Source organism: Megascapheus bottae, chromosome 6, assembly GCF_031878675.1.
Source record: "Megascapheus bottae isolate mThoBot1 chromosome 6, mThoBot2.hap1, whole genome shotgun sequence".
Lineage (NCBI taxonomy): Eukaryota > Metazoa > Chordata > Mammalia > Rodentia > Geomyidae > Megascapheus > Megascapheus bottae.
Window position 1 is genome coordinate 59,331,307 of NC_143514.1, and position 25,899 is coordinate 59,357,205.

A 25,899-nucleotide genomic window follows, 5' to 3' on the forward strand; every position below is an offset into this window, starting at 1 on the left:
CGTTTCCTGGGACGGCCGAGGCACTGGGGTCTCGGAACCCAGCCCCGCGCCGCCTCACGGTGGACCGGTGGGAGACCCGGGCCAACCCTGACGACCCCTGCTCCATCCGGGCCTCCACTCGCCCCCACCCAGACTCTGCTCTGCTCCGGGTGCAGCTACAGCTACCGGACCAGCCAGCCGGGGTCGGGGACCAGGCGGGAGCCGCACCGCCCGATGGCCACGCCCCCGACCTACCATTGGTCCGCAGGGAAGGGGCGGGGCCAAGCGCGGCGGGGCCGCCGGCCGCCCGCCCGGACGGCTCCGACGAGGCACCCACAGGCCACTCGCGGGTCGGCGCCGCGGCAGCCCCTCAGAGCCCGGCCGCTGCCCCTGCCAGCTGCGCGGCCTCCTTAGGACTGGCAGAGCCCGCGGCCACAGACCGATTGGCCGGTAGCCCCCAAACCCTCAAGCGGCCCCTGCTTCTCAGGGTGTCGACCGCCCGTGGCGGAGCCCTCACAGGTGCGGGGCGCGGGGCGCTGTGGGGACCCCGTGAGGACCCCGCTGAGGCTACGGAGGCCGCACCCGTCCCGTCCCGTGGGCCGCGGAGTCGAGCAGCCACTCGCCGTCGGGGCGTCCCTCGGCCCTGGGTTCTGGCCCGGCTGCCGAGTCGATGCGAGGCCGCTGAGCCGTCGGCCGGCCCGCCATGGCCGCGCGCCCGGGGCCCCTGTGGCTCCTGGGCCTGGCTCTGTGCGCGCTGGGCAGCGGTCCCGGCCCGCGACCCCCGCACAGCTGTCCCCAGCGTCCCCTGGGGGCGCGCGAGCGCCGGGACATGCAGCGGGAAATCCTGGCGGTGCTCGGGCTGCCCGGGCGGCCCCGGCCCCGCGCGCCCCCCGCCGCCGCGCGGCTGCCCGCGTCCGCGCCGCTCTTCATGCTGGACCTCTACCACGCCATGGCCGGCGACGACGACCACGAGGACAACGCCAGGACCCCGGAGCGGCGCCTGGGCCGCGCCGACCTGGTCATGAGCTTCGTCAACATGGGTGAGTGCGGCCCGGGGTGGCGCCCGGGCCCCGGGGAGGGCGAGCGCCCTCGGCGTCTGGGCGCGGAACCCCGGCAGCCGGCCACTGTGCACGTCCTTGGGTAGTGCCAGCCCCGGCCAGGACAGGGAGTCGGAGTGCAGCGGACACCACCACGGGGGCGTGGGGCCCGCGGTGGACGAGTAAGGACGGCCGCAGGGCTCCCTGAGCTTTGGGGCCCTAGGAACCCAAGTCCAGTTTCCAAGGGGCTGCGTCCGCGGACCCCGGTCACACCAGGAGGAAGTCTGGTGAGCTCCAGGCCACCTGGGCGGCTCCAGGAAGACCGTGGGTCCTGAGGAGAACGGTGAGCAAACACCGTGATAAGGGCAGGCCTGCGGAGAGGGACAAAGGTCAGCGTGGAAACCTGTGGTCACGTCACCAGAGTGACCAGAGCTGCCCCACATGCCGAGTCCACAGCAGCAGGAAGCCTTGGGTGGTGGGGGGGCGCTGTCAAGGAGAGCTGGGGAAAGACATACGGACAGCTCAGCTCCCTGGAGCGGGCACTGTGGGCTTCTGTCGGCAGCAATCCTCGTATCTGGGCACTGCTAGCCAGCCTGCCATAGAGTGAGGACCGGGCCTATGAGTTACCCAAAGGGCAGACTGTTCTTTCTCCAAGACAAAGCTTGGTTCTTTTCTGAGGAAGCTTCTAGAAACGAAGTATCCAATTACTCCCGAGGTCCCAGTGCTATTTTCTCAACACTGTCATCTACAGCCATGAATGATTTCTGTCTGTGGCTAGTGACAGGCAGGGGTCTGGTTGGGCTGGACAGCAGGCTGGGTCTGGGGACTAGGCAGTGGGGCTGAGAGGAGGGAGAAGGAGGACCTCTGGTCGTGGCCATGAGCCCTTCTGCCCATAGCAAGGTTCTTATCCTTCCAGCACCCCTGGGAACAGCCATCTCTCCCCAGGTCTCAGGTGAGGGTCCCAGGTGAGCACAGGGAGGCCTCGACAGGCAGGAAAGCCCAGGTTATCTGTCTCTACTCCCAGAGCTCAAAGAGGTGTCATTTCTGTTGGCAGGCCAGGCTTTCCTATGGGCTGTAGGCAGAGGAACACGAGGGACCTGGCAGCAGCAGGGCTTGTGAGTCCTTGCCCTTTGTTTCTATGGGGCAGGAAGAGGGGACAGCTAAGCCTTTGCTGTCCCAGCTCAGAGCTGGTAGTGGGTTGAGGATAAGGAGCTCCCAGCCAGAGACATCAGCTAACCAGCACTAGAGCCCAGGTTCAGCCAGAGGGATCTGGATGCTGTCCTCCTTAGAGGATAGGGTGGGTACCTAGAATAGAGGAGGCCAAATGTGGGACTGGAGTTCCATCCTCAGGACAAGCTGACTGGGCCTTCCCAGGATGGCTGGGTCTTCGTGGAGACTTGTCCCATGACCTCCCATGTGCTTTGAGCACAGAGGAACCTAGAAATGGTTTCTAGAAACCAACCAAAAGCAAAAGTGCTTGTACACCACTTGTGAGAACAACTTCCATGCCCTCCACTCCTCACCTAGTCCTGGCAACAGTGTGTGAAACTGTTTTGCTGGCTGCATTTTAAGGGTTCAGGTGGGAAATGGTCAGCCCAGGCCTCACAGTGCATCCAGGGTGACATCCAGGGCTGTGGATTCCAAATCCCACTTCTACCCACACCGGCTCTGCGTGTTCCCCTAGGATCTGGGCCTCAGACGCTGTGGGATTAATAAGCAGGCCTTTGTTGGGTGGCAGCAGCTGTGGGCGGCACCTTCAGAAGGGCCCTCTTTATTCTGATGGACGCTTTGCACTGGTACAACCCCCCTGGTCAGAGTAGTTTTAATTGGTAGTTACCCAGGCTGTTTGTGGGGATTCAGACATGTACCAGTCCTGAAGGTCAGGGCCCCAGAACCAGCATGGGGCCTATGGTCATCACTATACCTGCTTCCCACACCTCTGACCTTCAGCTGCACACATCCACATCCTGTGGGCCTCATCTGGCCTCTGGGAAGCTGCTGATGGCAGCCTGGAGAGCCCAGAGCCACAGGCCCACCCCAGACTCATGCCAGGACTTATGCCCACGAGAAGCAGGTGACCTAGGAAGCCTGGCATGGTGTGCAGAGCCTGTGGTGTAAGCCAAGGCTATGGTCAGAACCACTACCTTGCCTGGCCTGTTTGTCCACCCATTCTAGACTAATGACTGCCAGGCCTGCCCAATCAGGGTGCAGTGATGGGGCTGTTACTGTGTGGAGCAGAAGGTCCTGTCGCTGGTCTCCCTGTGCTCGCTGAGCTGAGCTCCTGTCCCTGGGCTCCCCGTGCTCCCTGAGCTGAGCTGGTCCTGTCCCTGGGCTTCTTGTGCTCCCTGAGCTGAGCTGCTGTCCTGAGCTCCTGGATCTGCCTTTAGTTCCTACTCACCTATGTCCCTGGTCCTCTGCCTTCTTGTCCAGGCTACAGGGATGGTGTCAGAAAATACAGGTGTCCACCATCCCTAACCCTTAGCTCCTGCTCACAGCACTGTCCCCTGGTCAGCCAGGCCTGCCTGGCCCTCCTGAGGGCAGGAAGAGGCAGAAAGGACTAACTGCCTGTGCTTCCTGCCTCCTTCTCCTCCATCAGTGGACAATCAAGTGCTCTTGGTCCAGACTGAAACTGAGGTGCCAACAGTGCTAGGAGGCCAAAGTGAAGTCAGGATCTTCCCCTTTGTGCTGAGCCTGACTTATTTAGTCCTGGGGTCTCAGGTGCCCAAGGACAGGGCTGGTGGTGAGCTGAGCCTCTGGGGTCTGGAGGATGTAGGCAGAGTGGAGATTGGAGTTCTAACCTGGATCTTGCTCTGACATGCCCAACCCGAGACTTTGAAGGCTGATGCTTTCTCAGAGCAGGTGTTTTTCCCAAAGCCACGTAGCAGGTCATCTCCTAACCTCCACATCCTGAACTTGTCCCCTTCATAGCCAGCAGCTCCTCTCCCCACAGCCCAGGCCCAGGCCCATCATCAGATACAGCAAGTGCCGCTGAGCTGCGTCAAATATGAATGGGTGCTGTGCACTGATGATCTTGTTTTGAAAGCGCTGTTACTGTTTGGGGATCTACAGAAGTTACTCCTGCTCATTGCCTAAAGCTCAGAGCACACGAAAACTGATGGGGACTAGGAACCCTAGTCCTGGTGGCCAACTGCCACGTGACTGCTCTCTGTCACAGCCTGGTTTGGCCTTTATTAAACTTTATATAAATGTAATCATAAAGGGAAGAATCTTGTGTCTAGAGTTTCAATATCAGTTTTTCTTTTTTCTTTTTGCCAGTCCTAGGCATGAGCTCAGGGCCTGAGCACTGTCCTAGGGCTTTCTCAAGTCTAGAGTTCTACCATTTGAGCCACAGCACCACTTCTGGTTTTTTCTTTATATGTGGTACTGAGGAATCGAACCTGGGTCTTTGTGGATGCTAGGCAAGCATTCGTCCACTAGGCCAAACTCCCAGCCTATCAATATCAATATTTAAATTCATCAGTGGTATTGTTGCTTCTGTGCATTTGTTTCATAATTGGGTATATTCCATTACATATATACATCATGATTTGGGCTTATTAATTTGTTCCTATTATTAGGCATTCAAATGGTTATTAGTTTGGGGTTTATGAATAAAGTTGCTCTGAATATTGTGTGTGTGTGTGTGTGTATGTGTGTGTGTTGTTTGTGTTTTCTCACATGTGCGTGCATACATGCAGTGTTAGGAATCAAAACCATGGCCTTGCCTCAAGGTGGGCTACTAAGCCACATCACTGGTGTAATAGGTAATAAACCCCTCAGTTTAATGTATTCTGTGGACATGTTAAACCTGGATTTTAATCCTGAATGCACTGAGGGTGGTGAGGTGTTGGACAGGGTTCTTAAAGTCTCTGATCCCCCATTTCCACACATTTAAAGCAAAAAGAAGTAAAGCTGCTGCCCAGGCTTATGTAAGACAAAGCAGAAGTGCTCAATGGCCAGCTGAGTGTGGACACTAGATAGGAACTCCAACACATGGGGCTGACTTATTATGCCATTTTATTAGCAGCCTCACTTTGCTGTTATTCCAGGTGTGGGGTATCTCAAAGAAAGAAGTGAGCAAGCAATCAGGTTCAGTGAAGTGGAAGTAGAAACAAAATGGGAATATTCTCCAGAGCTGGGATCTGGCCCAGATAAGAGAGCTCCAAGGTTCTGAGAAATGGCATCTGGGATAGTTTAAGGCTGATAGGAGCTGAAGGGAGGGGCCTTTCCTAGGAGGTTTTCTTTTCTTTTGTTTCTGTCAGTCATGGGGCTTCAATTTAGGGCCTGGGCACTCTCCCTGAGTTCTTTAGCTCAAGGCTAGTGCTCTACCTCCTTGAGTCACAGCTCCACTTCCAGTTTTCTTTAGTTAACTGGAGATAAGAGTCTCATTTACTTTCCTGCCTGGGCTGCTTTGAAACATTATCCTCACATCTCAGATTCTTGAGTAGCTAGGATTACAGACGTGAGTGATGAGCACTGGCTCAGGAGGTTTTGTTTCTGATGAATAGGGAGACCCGTGGGGGCTGAGAATGTAGCTTAGTGGTAGGGTGTTTGCCTAGCAGTACCACATAAACAGAAAAATCCAGAAGTATTGCAGTGGTTCAAGTGGTAGAGAGCTAGCCTTGAGCACAGAGAGGCTCAGGGACAGTGTCCAGGCCCTGAGTTCAAGACCCAGGATGAAGAAGGAGGAGGAAGAGGAAAAGAAGAAGAGGAAGAAAAAGAATAATAGTAGTAATAGTATTGACTGGTGGTAGTTATGTAAGTTTTTAAACTGTGTGTGCTCATTGCAATAATGTGTTCTGTTCTAATATTAATTATATGCAATCATGAGCTCTTAATTAGGATTTCTTTCCTGAAAGATTATGTAAAGACATACGGACAAACATTCAAGTTTTCAGAATGTAGCCCTCGTTTATTTGGCTGACAGTAAAAATTGTGTGTGTGGAGGGGGGCATTAGGATAGTATTGGGGCCTTCCTTTAGGTATTGGTAGATCCATAGGTTGGTCTTACCCTGTTTTATCTGCCTATCTTAGTCCCAGTTCAGGGTTTTTGCTTGTTTGACTCTTCCCAGATAACCTCCATTTCTACTTGTAAGAACTCCACTTTTGCTGGATGCTGGTGGCTCACACCTGTAATCCTAGCTATTCAGGAGGCTGGGATCTGAGTCAGATTGGGCAGGAGTCTTATCTCCAAAAACAAACAAACAAACAAACAAACAAAAACTGCGCAGAAAGGCTGGAAGTAACACTGTGGCTCAACTGGCTAGCTTGAGCACAAAGAAGCTCAGAGACAACACCCAGGCCAGGACTAGCAAAAAATTAAAATAATAATATAAAAAGAATCCCACCCTTTGCTGGGTCCTGGTGACTTACACCTATAATCCAAGCTACTCAGGAAGTTGAGATCTTGAAGTTGATGTTCAAAACTAGCCTGGAGAGGAAAGTCTGAAAGACTCTTCTCTTCAATTAACTACAAAGAGATTGGAAATAAAACTGTGGCTTTCGTGGTAGAGTGATAACCTTGAGCACAAAAGGTCAGGGACAGCACCTAGGCTATGAGTTCAAGCCCCAGAACCATCAAGTATACACACACACACACACACACACACACACACCACTCCACCCCTTTAAAAAGGGTATGGATATAAATCTGACAGTTCCTGCCACCCTTTATCCAGACAGGCTCACCTCTCTTAGATATCAGACTCACTCTGCCTGTCTAATTTAGCAGCACTTCCAGCCCCTCTTTCTTCTGGTCCATGGAAAATTGGACAACCTAATAACAGGAGCCAAATCTGACTCCTTGTGGCACCCCACCCTTCCATGTGCCCCAACCTCTGCCAGCAAGAGCTCAGAGCAGCTGCAAAGGTGAGGGGCAGGAAGCCAAGCATTGGTGGCTCTCACCTAATCCTAGCTACCCAGGCACCTGAAAGCTGAGGATGTTGGTTTGAAGCCAACCCCAAGCAGGAAATCCATAAGACTTCTATCTCCACTAAGTCACCACAAAAGCCAGAAATGGACCTGTGGCTCAGTTGGTAGAGTGCTCTCCTTAAGCAATAAGGCTTAGGGACAGTGCCCATTCCCTGCATTCAAGCCCCATGAACAGCTCAAAACAAAACAACTGGTGAAGGACAGGAGCAGTAGGAGGAGGCCCAAAGGCTCCAGAGCCTGGTGACAGAGGCTGTGTTGGGTGAGAAAAAAGTGCCCCATCTTCTTTATGGTGCCTATAATGGGTGCAACATCTCCCAAGCCCTTTGAGGGTCCTACATGGAGGAAGTCATTTTTCACAGGCACTCAATGGGTCCCTGCTTTTTTTTTTGTCAGTAATGGGGCTTGAACTCAGGGCCTGAGTGCTGTACCTAAGCTTTTTCACTCAAGGTGAGTACTCTGCCATAGTGCCACTGCAGGTTTTCTGGTGGTTAACTGGAGATAAGAGTCTTACAGATTTTCCTTTCCGTGGCTGGCATGGAACTTTGATCCTTAGACCTCAGCCTCCTGAGTAGCTAGGATTACAAGCATGAACTACCAGTGCCCAGGTTGGGGGGGAATCCCTGTTGACAGGTACCCACCACTCCACTATCACCCACCACTTGGACCACTCATTTCACATTGGCTCCAAGTCCACATTATAGGACCCAAACTCTCATGTGACTCCACAGTCATTTCCAAAGCATCTGGGCCTCAGTTTCCCCAGCTCTGCAGTATTGCCCTGAAGCTTCCTAAGTTTTGGCCCAAGAAGGTACCCACACCCTGCCTACTGATGGGGTTCCTGCACAGGTGAGCATGGGGTAGGGAGATTCAACAAGCCCGCCTCCTCACAGAAGCCCCTCTGTAGACAAGAGATGTGTCACCATGACTGTGTCTTTCTGGAAAATTCCCACAGTTCAATTCTTTCCCACTTTACAACAGAGGGAATCACATCCTTCTTGCTCACATCCCTTGGGACTATTTTTGGCCCTGGCAGGTTTGATGTGGTGGCCTGGGTGGGTGTTCCCTTTTAATTTAGAGTCTGAAGCCATCTAAGGCCTGGACCAGTAATTATGTGTGCAGAGTCACTTAGCAAAAGGGCTCTTGAGGAAAGTCAGTAATGAGCCTGGCTGGAAATACCTCACAGTGCACCTGGGCCTCCCGCCCACAGTATGGGTGTCTGTGGGAGAAGGGCCTTTGGGATGCTTGTGGCCCAGGCGCCTGGCTCTTCCTCCAGCTAGAAGGGGCGCAGGAGACCAGAGCCTTGTTTAAGGTGGAACTGGGGCCCCTTGGCCTTTGTTAGTGGCGAGAGCAGCCAGACAGGCTCAGCCTGTCCCCTCCCAGGTCCCTGGGGAGTCTGTCCCACCCAGAGGGGTCAGGTGGGAGAGGCAGCCAGTCCTACTGCAATACAAAAACAGCTGTGGCTTCCAATGAAGATGCTACGATGTGATGTGGGGCTGCTTCCTGACCAGCAGTGATGCCCCAGGCCAAGGGGCTCTGAGGCTGGATGAAGAGTCTCTGTCTTGGGACAGGCATCCCCAGAGAAGGACAAGTGGCACTCCCTCTCTCCCCTGGAGCACAGGGGTTTTACAAGCAGGCTGCTGAGAGCAGCCCACCCACATATTCTGTCTAAAGAGTGTGTCAGAGGCCAGCTAAGTCAGGGACAGGGACTTCTGGCCCCAGGAAGGGGGACAGATCAACAGCCTGGCCTGTGAGAGGTAGGAGAGAGGTGTGGAGGGAAAGCTGTCTTTAGAAGAGGCAGTGGGAAGCCAGGTATCAGTTGCTCATGCCTGTAATCCTAGCTACTCAGGAAGCTAAGTTCTGAGGACTGTGGTTCAATCCAAGTCATTCAATGCCAGCTGGGCAGAAAAGTACGTGAGACTCTGACCTCCACTAAACTACTTAGAAAAAGCCAGAAGTGGTGCTGTGGTTGAAGTGGTAGAATGCTAGCCTTGAACCCAAAGAGGCTCAGGGATAACACCTGGGTCCTGAGCTTAAACCCTGGGACCAGAAGGAGGAGGAAAGGAGGGAAGAAAAGGAGGAAGAAGTGGAGGAAGAGGAGGAGAAGGAGGAGAAGGAGGAGCAGGAGGAGGAGGAGGAGTCGGCTGCAGCAGCTGCCATGCAATGTAGGACAGTACAGCTGTCAAAAGGGGATTCCAGGGGGAAGGTGGCTGCAGGCAGAGAGTACAAGAGGGAATATAGACAGACCCAAGGCTGGGTCAGCTCAAGAAGAGCCTGGGATACAGGCCTGAGATGAGGCTCATCTTAAGGTTCTGGAAGGGGCTGGGAAGGATTTAAGGGGAGATGGGATAGATCAGAAAGCCCAATTTAAGCCAAGAATCAATGGCTAAAATCTGAGGATCACACTTTAAATGTAACATGGGGAGGACAGTACGTGAGTTATCTTCAATTAACCACCAAAAAGGTAGAAGTGGAGCTGTAGCTCAAGTGGTAGAGCACTAGCCAATGATAGCACACAGGCCCTGAGTCCAACCCCGCCCGCCCCCCACACACACAGGAAGAGAAGGGGAAACATAGCTTTCAAAGTCCTCTTTTGTTGAGAAACAAGACAGATTTAGGTCATCTAGGTGAGTCTGATTTTTGTCTAGGGAACCAATGCAGCAAATGCTTTGTTGGTGTTTGAACAGTTTGATATCTGGAGGTCCATCCTGTGAGTGGTGGGCCTGGGCACCAAATGTAAACAGACAGAATGAAGACAATGCCATGGCTGCCTCCTTCCCACAGTGCAAGCCTGGGCTCCATCAGACACTGGAGAAGTTTGCCCAGGGTGATTCATGATTGTTTATTTTTCTGGGAACCACATAAAGGCAAAAAGAAAGTAAATCCATTTGCTGTTCTCCACACAGAAGCTGGTTCACTGTCTGAACATTTTAGGCAGCTTTTATGATTTGTGGAAAGTAAACATTTAAGGGCGCTGATGGAACCAGGCATAGCTTTCCTGATGCCTAATGGGCTGCTTCCACGTGTCTTTTCATAGGGTCTCTAGGCTCTCTGTGGGGTTCTGGGGGCAGAATAGTAAATTTCTACAAAATTCTCCTAGGCAGAGCAAAATGCATCTTACTCAACATTGCTGTTAACAATCTGATCTAACATTTACTTTCTCAGACTTCTACCAGCCATACTGTGGAAAGCTCCTAACTATTCTCCTTCATTCTAGAGTCCATGATACTCTCTATGTCTATGACCCACACAAGAAATATGTATTTTATTTGTTGTTTTGTGTTGCTAGGGATCCAACCTAGGACTTCACATATTTATTTGATTTTTTAATGTATTATGTCTTCCCCATTTTTTCTTTGTCATTGTATTTTATCTACATTGTGTGTGCGTGTGTGTGTGTGTGTGTGTGTGTGTGTGAGTTATTTCTGAGGCTTGAACTCCTGGACACTATCCCTGAATTTCTTTGAGTTCAGGGATAGCATTCTACCACTTTAGCCACAGTGCCACTTCTGGCTTTTTCTGAGACTCTTATTGAAGATAAGACTATCATGGTCTGTAGTCTGGCATCAAACCACTGGTATTGAATGGCAACCCTCAGATTGCAGACTCTTGAGTAGCTAGAAGTATAGACATGAGCCACTGGTGTGTGACTGGTGTGTGACTTTATCTATGTCTTTTGATTTTATTCTGTGAGCTCTCAGTGCAGATAACTTACCTGTCTTTTTTACTGCAAGGTTTTCAAGAACACTGTTATATAAGAACAAATGAGTGAATAAATAAATCTATTTTGAAACAATATTTCTTGACCAGATTTTAAAGTAAAACTAAAAAACCAAAACAAAACATCCCAAGCTGCTATGAGACACTGCATGTTCCATTTCTTCTCCCTAGTGTGTGGATGGCGCCTCCCACCTGCTCCTGCCCAGCAGGCCTGATCCCAGTCCCTCCCAGCACAGCTGCATGCATGTGTCCATCCCTGGACCCCGTCCCCACCACTAGGACAGGAAGAGTTCCCCACATCCGCCTGGCAGTAGAGCCTGGTGCTTTTTAAAACCTGACATATGGTCAGTAAGGCCAGTAGTCAGAGATGGTTTCTAAAAGACACCCACACATATAATTAAAATCTCGGTTGTGTTTGGGTGGTTCCCACCTCTGCCATCCGGAAACACAGAGGGTTGGTGTTTGAAAGTGACAGGAGGCTAAAGTAACACTACCCTAAATATACCATCCCAGGCATTTCTATGCAGCTGCACAAACATAGAGTGTATTCCACCACCTTGGCCTTTGTCCAGACTGCTGCTGAGCCTGTCCCAGCCTGGTCTCTTGACCCAGCTCACACCCCTGCCCGTCCCTCATGCTCACCTCCATGTGCGCCCCTCAGGTCACTCTGCTCCCCACTGGCCACACACACAGCCTCACCCCCAGCCCTGGATTCCCTCCCCCTGCAGGCAGGCGCAGCCAAATGTGCGCACCCCACAGTATAGGTCTGTGGGCAGCTCCTGGTCCAATCACCTTGCTTAGCAGCTCCCCTCTTTCCAGAGTACCCCTGTGCTTCCTCCACCAACAAGATGCCTTCCCAGCCCTCAGGCCAGTATAGATGTCACCCCTGCCACCCTGTGATTTCCCTGGCTTTTCAGGGCATCTCCAAGAGCTTGTCATCCCTACCAGGTGTTCTTGTTCTTTCTCACCTTGCTCCTTCCTCATTCTTCTTGACCCCTAAAGGGAACTCAGGTACTCTGAGCTCTGTGGCATGGTTCTCCCTCCCATCCTCAGCTCCTCCACCCACTGCCTTGCTCTGCTGAGCTGACCTCTGATTACCCTCTTCCTGAACACAGGCAAATCCAATCTCCTTATACAGCATAGCTGCCAGAGCTGAGCTCCCTTTTCCACATCTCCCACTCTAGGCACAAGGTCTGGCTCTGGGGTGTCCCCTGTCCCCCTGAAATGCAGCTAATTATGGAGCATCCACCCAACATCCCCCTGCTATGACTGTGCCCTTTCCTGCCTTGGCTCTGGTATCTATCTCCCCTTTAGCCATCTCATCTGTGGGTCCTGGGCCCACAGAGGACTCCAGGAGGCTCACAAGTGGAGTGGGGGTTCAGGGCCTGTTGAGCACTCATGGAGTTCTCACTACACGTCTTCATGGTGCGCTGTCTATACCTGAATAGAGCCTGAAGCAAGCCGGTTTGCAGAGGAGGAAGCTGGCCTCCACCAGGCTGCCTGGAACCTTACTGGAGCCCAAGCCATGAGGGCAGCTAGCGACTGCCTGGCTCCCGCTTTGTCTTCCAGTGGAGCGAGACCGTGGCCTGGGCCCCCAGGAGCCCCACTGGAAGGAGTTCCACTTTGACCTGACCCAGATTCCTGCCGGGGAGACAGTCACAGCTGCCGAGTTCCGGATTTATAAGGTGCCCAGCACCCACCTGCTCAACACGACCCTCCACATCAGCGTGCTCGAGGTGGTCCAGGAGCACTTCAACAGGTGCCTTCTCTCTGCCCGAGCAGCTGTCCTGCCTCAGGGTCTCATGGTCAGGCCCTGCCTGACAGGGTGTCTTGCCCAGACCTTGTCATGGGGGGTGGGGTGTGGTCCCACAAAGGGGAGCCTCCTTAGAGAACAGCCTCAGAATGGAAAAATGGGAAAAATACTAAACCAGATGTCCTCACCCTCCCATTCTGCCTCAGGGACTGGGATGGGTCACTGAGCCTCAGTTTCCTCATTGTTCAAGGATATAGCAGCTGGTTTGTATGCCTGTTTTTGGTGAACTCTGGCACCAGAGGGCCTAGCCCAAACCAGGGCAGGGAGAGGTCCCAGGAGTAGCCCCCCAGGAGAAGCAGACACACACGGAGGCTTGGTGGCAACCTCGACACTCGGTTAATTGTTCTTTCGTGTCCACAGGGAGTCTGACTTGTTCTTTTTGGATCTTCAGACGCTCCGAGCTGGGGACGAGGGCTGGCTGGTGCTGGACATCACGGCAGCCAGTGACCGCTGGTTGCTGAACCATAACAAGGACCTGGGACTCCGCCTCTGTGTGGAAGCTGAGGATGGTGAGGCCAGGGCTTGGCTGGGAGCAGCCCCAGGACTAAGGGAGGTGGATTCAGCAGAGGCTCTGGGCACTGTGCAGAGCAGCCTCTCTTGGCTGTGAGCACTGTGGGGACTCTGGGGAGAGGTGAGGTCCTGATAGGTCTTGATAGGTCCTGGTGGGGTCTGCTCCCCTCCTCCTGGCTGAGGTGCACCTGAGCCAGTCTCTGGGGCTCCGCCCAGCTAATGGTGCCTCTCGCTGTACATGGGCCTGGGTACTGGGAGCTTCTGCACTGGAGGACACAGGGGAGAGGGGAGGGGCAGCACGCTCAGACTCTGAACGTCAGGGCCCTGGGTTAGAATTCTGCTAGATGCTGATGGCTCACACCTATAATCCTAGCTACTCAGGAGGCTGAGATCTGAGGACTGCAGTTCAAAGTTAGTCCAGGAATGAAAATTTGCAAGCCTCTTATCTCCAATTAACCACCAGATAAATGGAAGTGGTGCTGTGGCTCGAGTGGTGGAGCAATAGCCCTGAGCTGAAGAGTTGAGGAACAGTGCCCAGACCCAGGATTCAAGGCCCATGTCCAAAAAAAAAAAAAAAAAAGAATGAAGGAATCCTGACTTTGCAGTGTCCTGACTCAAGGACAGTTACTATTCTTTCTTTCTTTCTTTTTTTACTTAGAGCCTGGGCACTGTTCTTGAGCTTTCTCAAGGCTAGAGCTCTACCCCTGAGTCACAGCACCACTTCGAGCTTTTTCTGTGTATGTGTCACTGAGGAATCGAACCCAGGGCTTCCTGCCTGCTAGGCAAGCATTCTACCACGCTCCCAGCCCAGTTAGTGCCCTTTCTATGCCTATGTTTCCTGCTCTTCAGCCTGAATTTTACTCATTCACATACAGGTGTTTCAGACACAGACTGGCTTGCTGCTGCTGCTGCTCCTCCTCCTCCTCCTCCTCCTCCTCTTCCTCTTTCTATTTCTTCTTCTTCTTCTTTCTTCTTCTTCTTCTTCTTCTTCTTCTTCTTCTTCTTCTTCTTCTTCTTCTTCTTCTTCTTCTTCTTCTTCTCCTTCTCCTCCTCCTTCTCCTCCTTCTCCTTCTCCTCTCCTTCTTCCTCTTTTGCCAGTCCTGAGGCTTGAACTCAGGATGTGGGCACTGACTCTGAGCTCTTTTGCTCAAAGCTAGAACTCGACCACTTGAGCCACCAGTGCCACTCCTACCATTTTCTGCGTATGTGGTACCGAGGAATGGAACCCCAGGCTTCCCTCACACTGGGCAAGCACTCTACCACTAAGCTCATTCCCAGCCCCATCCTCAGCATTATTTTTTATACCAGCACGGGGGATGGAAAGGCCAAGGTGGGCACAAAACTGGCCTGTCTGTGGCCCAGCAAGACGTCCACACAGAGGAGCAGATGGAGGGAGGAGAGCTTGGAAGGAGAGGTCACAAGGCATTAGCAGAAGCTGCTGTTTGAGTTCGGGTCCCTCTGAGCTAGGCAAGGAGTTTGGAGCAAGGGGTGGGGTGCGTGTGACCAGATACGACTCCCATTTTAAACTCAGAAAGGTCATGTTTGAGTCAAGGCCGGCCCCAAGCAAAGCCTTAGACCCTGTGCGGCCATCGGTGTCCAATGCCAGCCACCTTGGATGGTGTCGGCAGGAGGACCCTGGTCCCAGGCTGGCCTCAGCCAAGATGCGACTATTAAGTGAAGCCTTTGCGTGGAAGGTCGGCGTCCGGGCCGCTGCGGCAGGAGGGGCTGTGGGTGTCAGCCAGCCTGGGCGCCTGGCGGTGGGCGCGGCCCCGCCCCCTGGGCGTGGGTGAGGACGCGGCCCCCTCCCTGCTTTGTGACGCGGCCGGCCAGGGCGCTCTCGCGGGGGCAGCGGGCTGCACGCGGGCTCTCCCCGGCCTGTCCCCCCGCCCAGCCCTGTGCGCAGACGGACGATGGCGGCCTTGCGGCTCCTGGCGTCTGCGGCGCTCCGGCGGCGCGCCCCGGCCAGCCGCTGGGGACCGCGCTGGTTCTCCACCAGCCCCCGCTCCCGCGTCCAGATCTACACCGACCCGGTGGAGGCGGTGAAGGACATCAAGGACGGGGCGACCGTCATGCTCGGGGGCTTCGGGCTGTGCGGAATCCCCGAGAACCTGATCGGGGCGCTGCTGAAGACGCGCGTGAAGAACCTCAAGGTGGTCAGCAGCAACGTGGGCGTGGACGACTTCGGCCTGGGGCTCCTGCTGGCCGCCAAGCAGGTCAAGCGCGTGGTCTGTTCCTATCTGGGGGAAAACGCGCTGTGCGAGAAGATGTACCTGGCCGGCGAGCTGGAGCTGGAGATGACCCCGCAGGGCACCCTGGCCGAGCGAATCCGAGCCGCCGCGGTGGGCGTGCCCGCCTTCTACACGCCCACCGGGTATGGGACCTTGGTGCAGGAAGGGGGCACGCCCATCCTCTATGGCAAAGATGGCCACAGAATCAAACTGAGCAAGCCCCGGGAGGTACGGGAGTTCAATGGCCGACATTGTCTCCTGGAGAAAGCCATCAGGGCAGACTTTGCCCTGATAAAGGCTTGGAAGGCTGACCGATCCGGCAACGTGATTTTCAGGGGAAGCGCCCAGAACTTCAACATGCCCATGTGCAAGGCAGCCGACATCACGGTGGTAGAGGTGGAAGAGATCGTGGACGTGGGCACTATTCCCAAAGAAGACGTCCACGTTCCCAACATTTACATAGATCGTGTGATAAAGGGGCCGAAGTTTGAGAAGAGAATCGAGCGTTTAATCACACGAAGTGAGAAGGATGATGGCAAAGCCAAAAAGGGAGAGGACATCAGGACCCGGATCATCAGGAGGGCAGCCCTGGAGTTCGAGGACGGCATGTATGCCAACCTGGGCATCGGCATCCCTGTGCTGGCCAGCAACTTCATCAGTCCTGATATCACCGTGTTTCTGCACAGTGAGAATGGACTCCTGGGCTTGGGCCCGTTCCCCTTAAAACACGAGGTGGACCCGGATATCATCAACGCAGGCAAGCAGACGGTCACCGTACTCCCGGGCGGCAGTTTCTTTGGCAGCGATGAGTCCTTCGCCATGATTCGAGGGGGCCATCTGCAGCTGACCATGCTGGGGGCCATGCAGGTTTCCAAATACGGGGACCTGGCCAACTGGATGATACCTGGGAAGAAAGTGAAAGGGATGGGTGGGGCCATGGATTTGGTGTCCAGTGGTGACAAGACCAGAGTTGTGGTCACCATGGAACACTGCTCAAAGGATAAGAAGCCCAAAATCCTGGAGAAATGCACCCTGCCGCTGACCGGGAAGAACTGTGTGGACCGCATCATCACTGAGAAGGCCGTGTTTGATGTGTGCAACTGCAAAGGGCTGGTCCTGATGGAGCTCTGGGAAGGCTGCACCATGGAAGAGCTCAAGAAGTGCACAGCCTGTGACTTTGCTGTGTCCCCGAAACTCAAGCCCATGCAGCAGGTGGCAATCTGAGGGTTGCAGCTCTGGGCCCCATGGGGGCCTCCAAGGAGGTCAGCTGGGGAGGAAGGAAGCTGACCATGCTGCAGTTTTCTTCACTTCAGCATGAAGACACTAGAATGCTGCTGGCTTCTCGGGCTTCTGCCACTAGGCAGACTGTGATCCGTCAAGAGTCATGTGTGTTTGATTAAAAGTAGAAGGAAAATTTCTAAGCTCAGATCCTGTGTCCTGAGTGCTGCCAGCCCCTGCAATGCTTGTTGAGGACCTGTCCCGCTCCCCACTCTGTGCAGGCAGCAGCGGGGACCCAGCCCACTTGCCCCCACGCTTCCCTCATGACTGAACCATGCCGTTTAGAGAAATGGGGAGGCAGCAGTCACTTCTGGCACCATTTTCTGCTGTCAGAAAAAAAAACAGGGAAGTTCTTCCCTTCAGCCCACCCCACCGCAACTTCTGTTCCCGGCTCACAGTTTTTTCTTATTTTTTCCTCCCATTCACTCTTCACTTCTGGGAGCGATGCAGGCGGGACTCCATAGGTCAGGACATGTATCTAGAGAGACCCAAGGAGCCAGTGGTGCTGGAATTCCATCCAGAAGACCCCTGTGTATATAACCTGTCTTTGCATTTGTTTCCAAAGGCTTTAGCTTGATATAGAGTGAGTTCTAGAAACAACCCCTGGCCTGGATGACATGACCCACTCAGTCCACACCACAATGGCATCCTTCATCTGTTCTGCAACCAAAGAGGCCATCTGTGTGCCCCCCTAACAACAGGGAATGTTGAATCTCCAGTCTAAAGTGAAGCAGAATTTGTAGCTCCATGTGGGGGGTACAGGGTGCACTTGCAGAGCCTCACTGTTATGGGAATGCTGCTCAGAGAGCAGATTCCAGCATCTCTTACCCCAAAGAATGGCTAAGTCTCAATGGAGAGACAGGAAGGGACTGCCTGAGTGCAGGGAAGTAACATAGACTCCAGTAGATGGGAAGCATGGACATAACTAAGTGCACAGCCAATGCTTTCTAGGCCTTCTTGGACACTTGCTCAGCCCTGCAGGTCAGGAGAAGTCTTTACAATTGGCAAGAAGAGGCAGAGGGATCTAGGGTGGGGAAAAAGGAAGATCCACCAGGAGCGAAATTAGGAAAGTGGGGAGAGGAAGGGAAGGGAAGGGACATGGTCCACAGGTAGCTGGCGACTCTATGTTAGGTGAGGCTGGGGCTTCAGGAAGGATCAACTGGCCCTACCACCAGGTCCATCTAAATCCTGCCACCAGCTGGAGGCAGAGGCCTGTCAATGGATAAGATGCAATGGGCAGAGCAATAGGGAAGGTGGAGCTGCATTCAGCAAGGGAGGCTTTCCTAAGCCAGTCAAATCCAGAGCTGTAAGAGAAGGAAGATGGCATCTGTCCCCTTGCCCTCCTGCCCCACATGGGTCAGGGATCTTCACCTGGGCAGGGAACAAATACAGTGCTTTGGGAACTAGGAATGTGGCTTAGTGGTAGAGTGCTTTCCTAGCATGCAAGAAGCCCTGGGTTCAACTCCTCAGTACTATATAAACAGAAAGCATCTGACATGGCGCTGTGGCTGAAGCAGTAGAGTGCTAGGCTTGAGCAAATGATGCTCAGGGATGGTGCTCAGGCCCTCGAGTTCAAGCCCCAGAACTGAGTAGCATAGACAGATATATATATATATATATATATAGATAGATAGATAGATAGATAGATAGAGCTATATATTTTTTTCAGGTCCTTGAACATAGGTTGCTCTCTGGGTCTTCTCTTAAAATACCCTTGTGTAAAATTGGAACCTCAAGCCGGGTGGTGGTTCACACCTGTAATCCTAGCTACTCAGGAGGCTGAAATCTGAGGATCAAGGTTCAAAGCCAGCCAGGGCACAAAAGGACCTGAGACGCTTAACTCCAATTAACTTCTAGAAAACACAAAGTGGGTCTTACCTCAAGGGTAAAGTGGTAGCCTTGAACTGAAGAGCTCAAGGATCAGCGCCCAGGTAGAGTTCAAGCCCTATGAATCATAAAAAAAAAAAAGGAACCTTAGCTTAGCTACATCCACGGGCCTTCTGTGCAGTTCATCGAACATAGATGCCCTGAGGCTCCCAGCATCCACCCATGCAGGTTCCAAGCAGCTCTGCGAAGGCCTGCTTTATAACTTAGCCTAATAAGTCAACTCCTGTGCCCGGCAGACCCTAGAAGACCCTTGAACACAACTGTATTAAAAAAAAAGTAGGGGGGCTGGGAATTTGTCCTAGTGGTAGAGTGCTTGCCTAGCATGCACAAAGACCCCGGGTTCCATTCCTTGGTACCACATACATAGAAAAAGCTGTAAAAGGTGCTATGGCTCAAGTAGTAGAGCTCTAGTCTTGAGAAAGTCCAAGAACAGTGCTCAGGTCCTGAGTTCAAGTCCCAGTACTGGTAAAAAAAAAGAGGTAGGTGAGAAGCTGGTGGCCTAGTGGTTGAGTATTTGTGCGGCATATTCGAAGCCCTCAGGTCAATTCCTTGGTACCACATACACAGAAAAAGCTGAAAGTGGTAGAGTGCTAGCCTTGAGCAGAACCAGCTCAAGGATAGTGCCCAGGCCCTGAGTTCAAGCCCAAGGTCTGGCAAAAAGAAAAAGTCAACAGGAATAGAGGCACTTAGGTCCTCCCTAACCAAATGATATCACTGGGCTGCACAGGAGACAACAGCGGCCCTCCCTCACAGGTCTAGGGAGCTATCCTAGGTCTAAGGCTGACCTATGTGTCAGCTGGTCCAGGGGGCCCACCCTTGTGCCTGGCACTGACTCTCATCCACTGTCCTGCTCACTGGTGCTCAGTATTCTCTGTCACTCCTCTGTGACTGACTCAGCCTCACAACTATGGCTTCCCTTTGGCTCTCCTTTCATGACCTACCAGCACCACTCTTGCAGCTCACAGCCCTGTCCCTGTGACTGCCACATTCCTGAGATGAGCCTCCAGGGTCCAGTGCATTTGTTTGGGGCAGCTGATGTCATGGGTCAAAGGTTGGTCTCCAGACTAATGGGTTGTTCCAGCAATAGGTCAATGGACACACATGGTCTGAGGCCTAGGCACTAAACGGCTGACCTCTGAGAAGACTCTGGGTGGGGCAGGCAGTGGCCTGGACCTGTGATATATAGCAGAGGATCTGGTAGGTTGCCTATGAAATAAACAGCCCAGAATGCGTAATACACACGTGAAAGTATGTCTGCCTAGGAAAATGTGGGTGTATACCTGTGTGTTGTGTGTTGGTACCTGTCACATGGAGATACAATGACTATATATGGTGCAGTCAACTGAGTGATGGTTCTGGCTAAAGAATTAAAAAAAAGCGCAGGCCTAGAAATGGATACCATTAATCTTGCTACTCAGTAGGGGAATTAGGATGATCAAAGTCAGAAACAGGCAAAGTGAGAAACACACACTATTTGAAAACCAAACTAAAAAGGATTGGAGAATGGCTTTAGTGGCTGAGCTGAACATTTGCCTATTAATTGTAAGTGCATGGGTTCCATCCTCACTACCAAAAAAATGAGTAGCATTGCCAGGCACTGGTGGCTCATACCTGTAATCCTAGCTGGTCAAGGAGGCTGAGTTCTGAGAAGCATGGATTGAAGCAGGCCGGACAGAAAGGTCCATGAGACTTCTAGCTCCAATTATTATTATCTCCACCCACAGCCAGAAGTGGAGTGAGGGCACAAGTGGCACAGCACTAGGATTTTTGCCCTGAAACAGGAAACACGTGATGCCTAAGAGCAACATCTAGGTAAGACAGGGATATCTGCTTATAGTGGTTTTATACATTGGAAAAATATTTTTATGTGGGTCCTGGAACTTGAACTCAGGGCCTTTCAGGCTTGCTTAGCTTTTTCACTTAAAGCTAGTGCTCTACCTATTGAACTACAGCTTCATTTTGGCTTTTTTGCTAGTTAATTGGAGATAAGTCTTTTGAATTTGTCTACCCGTTAGCTTCGAATTAATATCCTCAGATTTCAGCCTGCTAAATTAAGAATTACTCAACATTACAGGTGTGAGCCACCAACACCCATGTGCATCTGAAATGTTTGTTCTTGAGAATAATATTAAAAACAAGTTTATGTTAGAAAATTAAAAAGAGGGCCAGGAGTTTAGCCTAGTGGTAGAGTGCTTGCCTAGAATGCATGAAGCCGTGAGTCTGATTTTTCAGTGCCACAGAAGCAGAAAAAGCTGGAAGTGGGGCTGGGAATTTGGCCTAGTAGTAGAGTGCTTGCCTAGCATGCACGAAGACCTGGGTTCGATTCCTCAGTACCACATACATAGAAAAAAAGCCAGAAGTGGCGCTGAGGCTCAAGTGGTAGAATGCTAGCCTTGAGCAAAATAAAGTCCAAGGACAGTGCTCAGACCCTGAACTTAAGCCCAGGACTGGCAAAAAAAAAAAAAAAAAGCTGGAAGTGCCACTGTTGTTCAAGTGGTAGAATGCTAGCCTTGAACGAAAGATGCTCAGGGGCAGTGCCCGGGCCTGAATTCAAGCCCCAGGACAAATAAAAGAAAAAGGAAAAGAAACTCATCTGACTTGTAAAACTGTATGTCACCTTTATCATTAAGAAATAAAAAAGTTGAAAACAATTAGACTTCTTTGCTCATAGCTCTGTAAAACTTAAACCAACATGGTCTGGGAGTTTGGCCTGGTGGCAGAGTGCTTGCCTAGCATGCACGAAGACCCGGGTTTGATTCCTCAGTACCACATACATAGAAAAAAAAAGCCGGAAGTGGTGCTGAGGCTCAGGTGGTAGAGCTCTCCTCTTGAGAAAGTCCAAGGACAGTGCACCTTAAACCAACACAATGAGCCCCCAGCTCCTGTGGAGGAGCAGAGGCCTCTGCTAGATCCCTAGCAGGTCCAGCGCCCATGAGTGACTGTCTCCTCTCTGTCTCAGGACACAGTGTGGATCCTGGTGCCGCCGGTCTGCTGGGACAACAGGCCCCACGCTCCAGGCAGCCCTTCATGGTCACCTTCTTCAGGGCCAGCTCAAGTCCTGCCCGCGTCCCGAGGGCAGCAAGACCCCTGAAGAGGAGGCAACCCAAAAAGCCCAATGAGCTGCCGCACCCCAACAAACTCCCAGGCATCTTCGGTGAGGGCAGGGGCTGGGCTGGAGCCTTCTTCCCAGGGAGGAGCCCTGCTGCTGGGCTGGATGGAGCCCTGGACCCCCGGAGGGGTCCAGGCGCGGAGTAGGCAGGTGGCTAGAGGCAGCATCGGGCCCAGGGGAAAGGGAGAGAAGCCATGGGATGGCCGAGTGTCCTGCTGGGCATATATTGGAGGGCCTGGAGGCCCATAGTCTGCAAGACACAGGTCAGGTGCTAAACACAGGGCACTCAAGCAACATGGAGGCTGCTTGGCTGGGTCCCAGCCCCGGCGGGATCCAGGGGTGAGATTTGTGACGGCCAGTGGTGGTGTGTCCTCCCGCTCCTTGATTGAACAAATGTGCCCCACTCCATGGCAACTGCACAGAGCAGAAGCTCCAGAGCCAACCTGTACCATCTGTCCCCACAGACGACCGCCACGGCTCCCACGGCCGGCAGGTGTGCCGTCGGCACGAGCTGTACGTCAGCTTCCAGGACCTCGGCTGGCTGGTAACTTCTGCTTCCCCTTCTCCTGGGACAGTCCCCACCGCGGGCCCTGGGGAGGGAGTGGAAGCGTAGGAACATTCAATTCTCTTCTGAAGTTTTTCCTTCTGGGTTTCCCAACGTTTCTTCTGAGAATAGGCTGCTTCCACTGTGTGAAAGTCATTAAAAATAGATAAAAACTATGGAATCAGGGACTACCTCAGCCCCTGGCCAACTTAACTGCTAATACTGCCATGGGGAAACTGAGGCAGAGTAGGCAGAGCCTGGAGCATTTGCTCCGAGGGAGGGGGAGGGTTAGCAGGCGGGATAGGGACACAGCTCTGGCCCAGGCCTGTCTACCGAGGGTCTCCAGGAGGACTCCTGGAGTGAAGGCTGCCCGGGAGGGCCCGGGGTGGGGCATTGGGGCTCAGGGAGCACGAGGGCGCCCCAGGCATCCTGACGCTGCTGTATCAGGCCTAGGCTGAGGGGTGTGAAGGGGCTACGTGGACAGGACTGACCTTCTATCCCCCAGGACTGGGTCATCGCCCCCCAGGGCTACTCGGCCTATTACTGTGAAGGAGAGTGCTCCTTCCCACTGGACTCGTGTATGAACGCCACCAACCACGCTATCCTGCAGTCGCTGGTCAGTACCGCAGTGTAGCAGGTGGGACTCTGGGCCTGGGGGGTTGAGGTCAAGGCCTCTCTGCCAGGATGGCGGGGAGAGCAGCTGCTGGGAGGTGCTTTTTCCACAGGGACTTGCCATGTAGCCATCTGCCTACTCTGCAGGGCACCTGCATGACCTCTATATGTGCATGCTCACCAGCACACACACACTGTTTGTGGGATGTGCATGTGTGCTCACCGACCTCCATCCTGGTCCAGCCACATGGCAGTGTGCCCTGTGTTTCAGGGCCGGTGAAGCTTGAGTCCAGGCCTTTAAATGGTGGAGAAGCTTCTCTTAGCACAGTTGTTTGCTGCCTTGCCAAGGGTTTTGCATTGAGACTGGAGAGGCTATTGAACTCTAGAACTTTCTGCTAGAGTCCTATTGCCCAGTATCCTCCTTATGATTTTACAGTAGGAAGCTGGAGAGAGAGGGAGAAGTGGTGGGGGGGGAGGAGGAAGGGCGGGCTGTGGAGGTGGAGAGAAATGATTATGCACATCTTTGAGAAATGCTATTTTCCTGGTAGCGTGCATGTCAGAATGGAAGGGAATTAGTAACCCTGCGGGGCTGTCTAAACCCCATGTGTGGCCGCTGAGCGAATCAATAGATCTGAATGTATGCACCTGAGCAGAGAAGCCCAAGAAGGGACTTGGAATGTGAGGGCCATGGTGTGTGGCATGTGGAGGTCTAAGTCTATGTCTAGATGAGAGATGAGACTGCTGGAAAGAAGCAGCCAAGAGGCGAGAGATCAGGGGAAGCTGGGGTTGGGGAGGAGAACCTTAGGGTCCTGAGAGCCAAAGGAAGACAATGTCTTCCTTAGGCCCACCTGCAGTTCATGCAGCACCCGGTAGGCTCTCCCTAACATGGAAACCCACCCATGTTGTGCTGAGCCAAGAGACTCTGCATCTGCTCATTCTCCCCAGAGCAGCTGTGAGTTCTTGGCTAAGTACAGAGGCCTCTCATCATCCACCCTGCTCACCCATCCAACATCCCCAGCCAGGCACTCAGTGCTCACCCTGGCTCTCAGGTCACTGCAGGCCTATTTTCTTATGAGGTGATCCTGATGAGTTCATTGAAATGCTTCTATCTCCCCACCTGCCCTCTTCCCAGATGGTCATGACAACATGGACTCTGGCTGGTGTTAGGAATAGCGAGGCACATTTAGGGGGGTCACAGAGCTCCATGGGTGATTCCTGACTCTTGGCCTGCCAGGGGATGGAGGGTGGGACATGAATGGCTACCACTGGGAACCAATGGGGACTTAGTTCAGGTACAAAGAAGAGTGGAGAAGGGGGGTGCCAGGGACATCTGCGTCCCTTGGTGGGTGAGGGCACTTTTTAGAGGCTTAGGACAAGAATAGAGACCAGTGAGGATGCAGAATTGTGTGGAGAAGGGAGCACAGCTATAGAGGGTGCCCTGGGCAGGGTGTGTTGTGGACCAGCAGCCTTGTCCCTGTCTGGACAGGAGGGGCTGTGGTGTGGGAGGGGGTGAGTGCAGCCAGGGGGCTGAGATCTGAGACCGGGCTGGAGTAGGCAGACAGAGGCAGAAGCTGAGGCCATTCTGGGTGGGTCCTGGGGAGACCACTGGGCTCATAGTCCCCGCCTGTGTCCCTTCGCTGGCCAGGTGCACCTGATGAAGCCAGACACAGTCCCCAAGGCGTGCTGTGCGCCCACCAAGCTGAGTGCCACCTCCGTGCTCTACTATGACAGCAGCAACAATGTCATCCTGCGCAAGCATCGCAACATGGTGGTCAAGGCCTGCGGCTGCCACTGAGCCCCAGAGACCTCGTCTACTCACCAGCCCTGTGCCAGCCTCCTCCACCCCACAGGAAGCCCTTCTCAGGAGGCAGGAAGCCCTCAAACCTAGTCAGCCCCAAGGCCAAGGTGGCAGGAAGGGCCTTCAAACCTCATGTCCTTGCCCCTTCTTCCTTTGTGCCAGGGCTTAGTCTTCTCCAAGCCCTTCTGCCACTTCCTCTGTCTGAGTTGTTGACTGGCCTGCCCTTAGTGTCTGTGGACTGAGTCCTCAGCTGTAGTCCTGATCTCCCCCAGAGCCATGCACTCACTGATTCTAGGATTGGCACAAAAGTTTGGTTTATAGGGCCAGGAGTGTGGCCTAGTGGTAGAGTACTTGCCAGAATGCACAAAGACTTGGTTCGATTCCTTGGTACCACATACATAAAAAAAGCCAGAAGTGGTACTATGGCTCAAGTGGTAGAATGCTAGCCTTGAAGAAAGCCCAAGGACAGTGTTCAGGTCCTAAGTTCAAGTTCCAGGACTGGCATAAACAACAACAGAACAAAAATCTGGTGTACTGACCTACTCATTCCTCTCACAGGCCCAGACTGTGGACTGATGTGGGATGCCCTGAAAGGCACCTGGAGCTGTAGATTAGCACCTCAAACTCTTCACTCTCCACTACCATGTGTAACAGAGTCTAATCCAACCCCTGAGCTCTCCCAGTTCAGCCTGCCTTTCTCAGATACAAATGGAGTTTCTGGAGTTAAAAACTATGGACAGGGCTGGGAGTTTGGCCTAGTGTTAAGAGTGCTTTGCCTAGCATGCACGAAGACCCAGGTTTCGATTCCTCAGTACCACATTACTTAGAAAAAGCCAGAAGTGGTGGTGTGGTTCAAGTGGCAGAGCTGTAGCCTTGAGAAAGCCCAAGGACAGTGCTCAGGCCCTGAGTTCAAGCCCCAGGACTGGCAAAACAAAAACCAATAAAAAAACTGTGGACACATCTTCAGTATCAGCATTTATGGCTCTGGATTACCAAACTGACCCATCACAGGCCTTCGAGCAGCCCCTGGCCATGGATCACTCAATGGTCGCTATTGACATGTGAGTTGAGAATGACTGATGTCTTCTGCCATATTAAAGAGCAACGTATTCCCCCACAGTAATGAGTCTACCTTGTCTTAACACTGGCAGCCCGTCACCAGGCCTTGGGGCAAGGTCAGGGGCTTGTCAGTACCTGCTATGTCCAAGAGTTGTAAAAGATACGTTGGTCATCGAAGTTGGCATCACCTTAGGGACCTAGCAGTCCAGTTCTATTTCTGAGTCAAAGAAAAGACCTCTGTCCCAGGGGAGTGACACTGGTAATTAGAGGCTGAGTTGGGACGGGAAGACTGTCTTCACCTCTGCTGTTACCGGAAGTGCAAGTTCTCTATTGGAGCAGTCACTGGGAGCTGAAGTGTTTATCTGAGTTTGGACTAAGCCTGTAATTTACCTGCAGG

At 53.1% G+C, this 25,899-nt stretch overlaps 2 protein-coding genes across 2 annotated transcripts; both read left to right on the forward strand.

The window, feature by feature from the left end:
* Positions 1-682: 682 nt before the first annotated feature.
* Bmp8b (bone morphogenetic protein 8b) lies at positions 683-25,577 on the forward strand. The gene is made up of 7 exons (XM_090335159.1): positions 683-1,019; positions 12,234-12,423; positions 12,838-12,986; positions 21,340-21,534; positions 21,954-22,033; positions 22,539-22,649; positions 24,291-25,577. The coding sequence occupies exons 1-7, from the start codon at positions 683-685 to the stop codon at positions 24,438-24,440; spliced, it is 1,212 nt and encodes a 403-aa protein (XP_090191285.1). The 3' UTR covers positions 24,441-25,577.
* Oxct2 (3-oxoacid CoA-transferase 2) lies at positions 14,850-16,641 on the forward strand. The gene has a single exon (XM_090335144.1). The coding sequence runs from the start codon at positions 14,898-14,900 to the stop codon at positions 16,437-16,439; it is 1,542 nt and encodes a 513-aa protein (XP_090191270.1). The 5' UTR covers positions 14,850-14,897; the 3' UTR covers positions 16,440-16,641.
* Positions 25,578-25,899: the final 322 nt, after the last annotated feature.

What these genes read in the sequence shown, in the direction of transcription:
- Bmp8b (XM_090335159.1), top strand. Translation starts at nt 683, where the DNA reads ATGGCCGCGCGCCCGGGGCCCCTGTGGCTCCTGGGCCTGGCTCTGTGC. An exon ending in CATGAGCTTCGTCAACATGG is followed by an intron (nt 1,020 to 12,233) that starts GTGAGTGCGGCC and finishes TTTGTCTTCCAG; the next exon opens with TGGAGCGAGACCGTGGCCTG. An exon ending in ACGCTATCCTGCAGTCGCTG is followed by an intron (nt 22,650 to 24,290) that starts GTCAGTACCGCA and finishes TTCGCTGGCCAG; the next exon opens with GTGCACCTGATGAAGCCAGA.
- Oxct2 (XM_090335144.1), top strand. Translation starts at nt 14,898, where the DNA reads ATGGCGGCCTTGCGGCTCCTGGCGTCTGCGGCGCTCCGGCGGCGCGCC.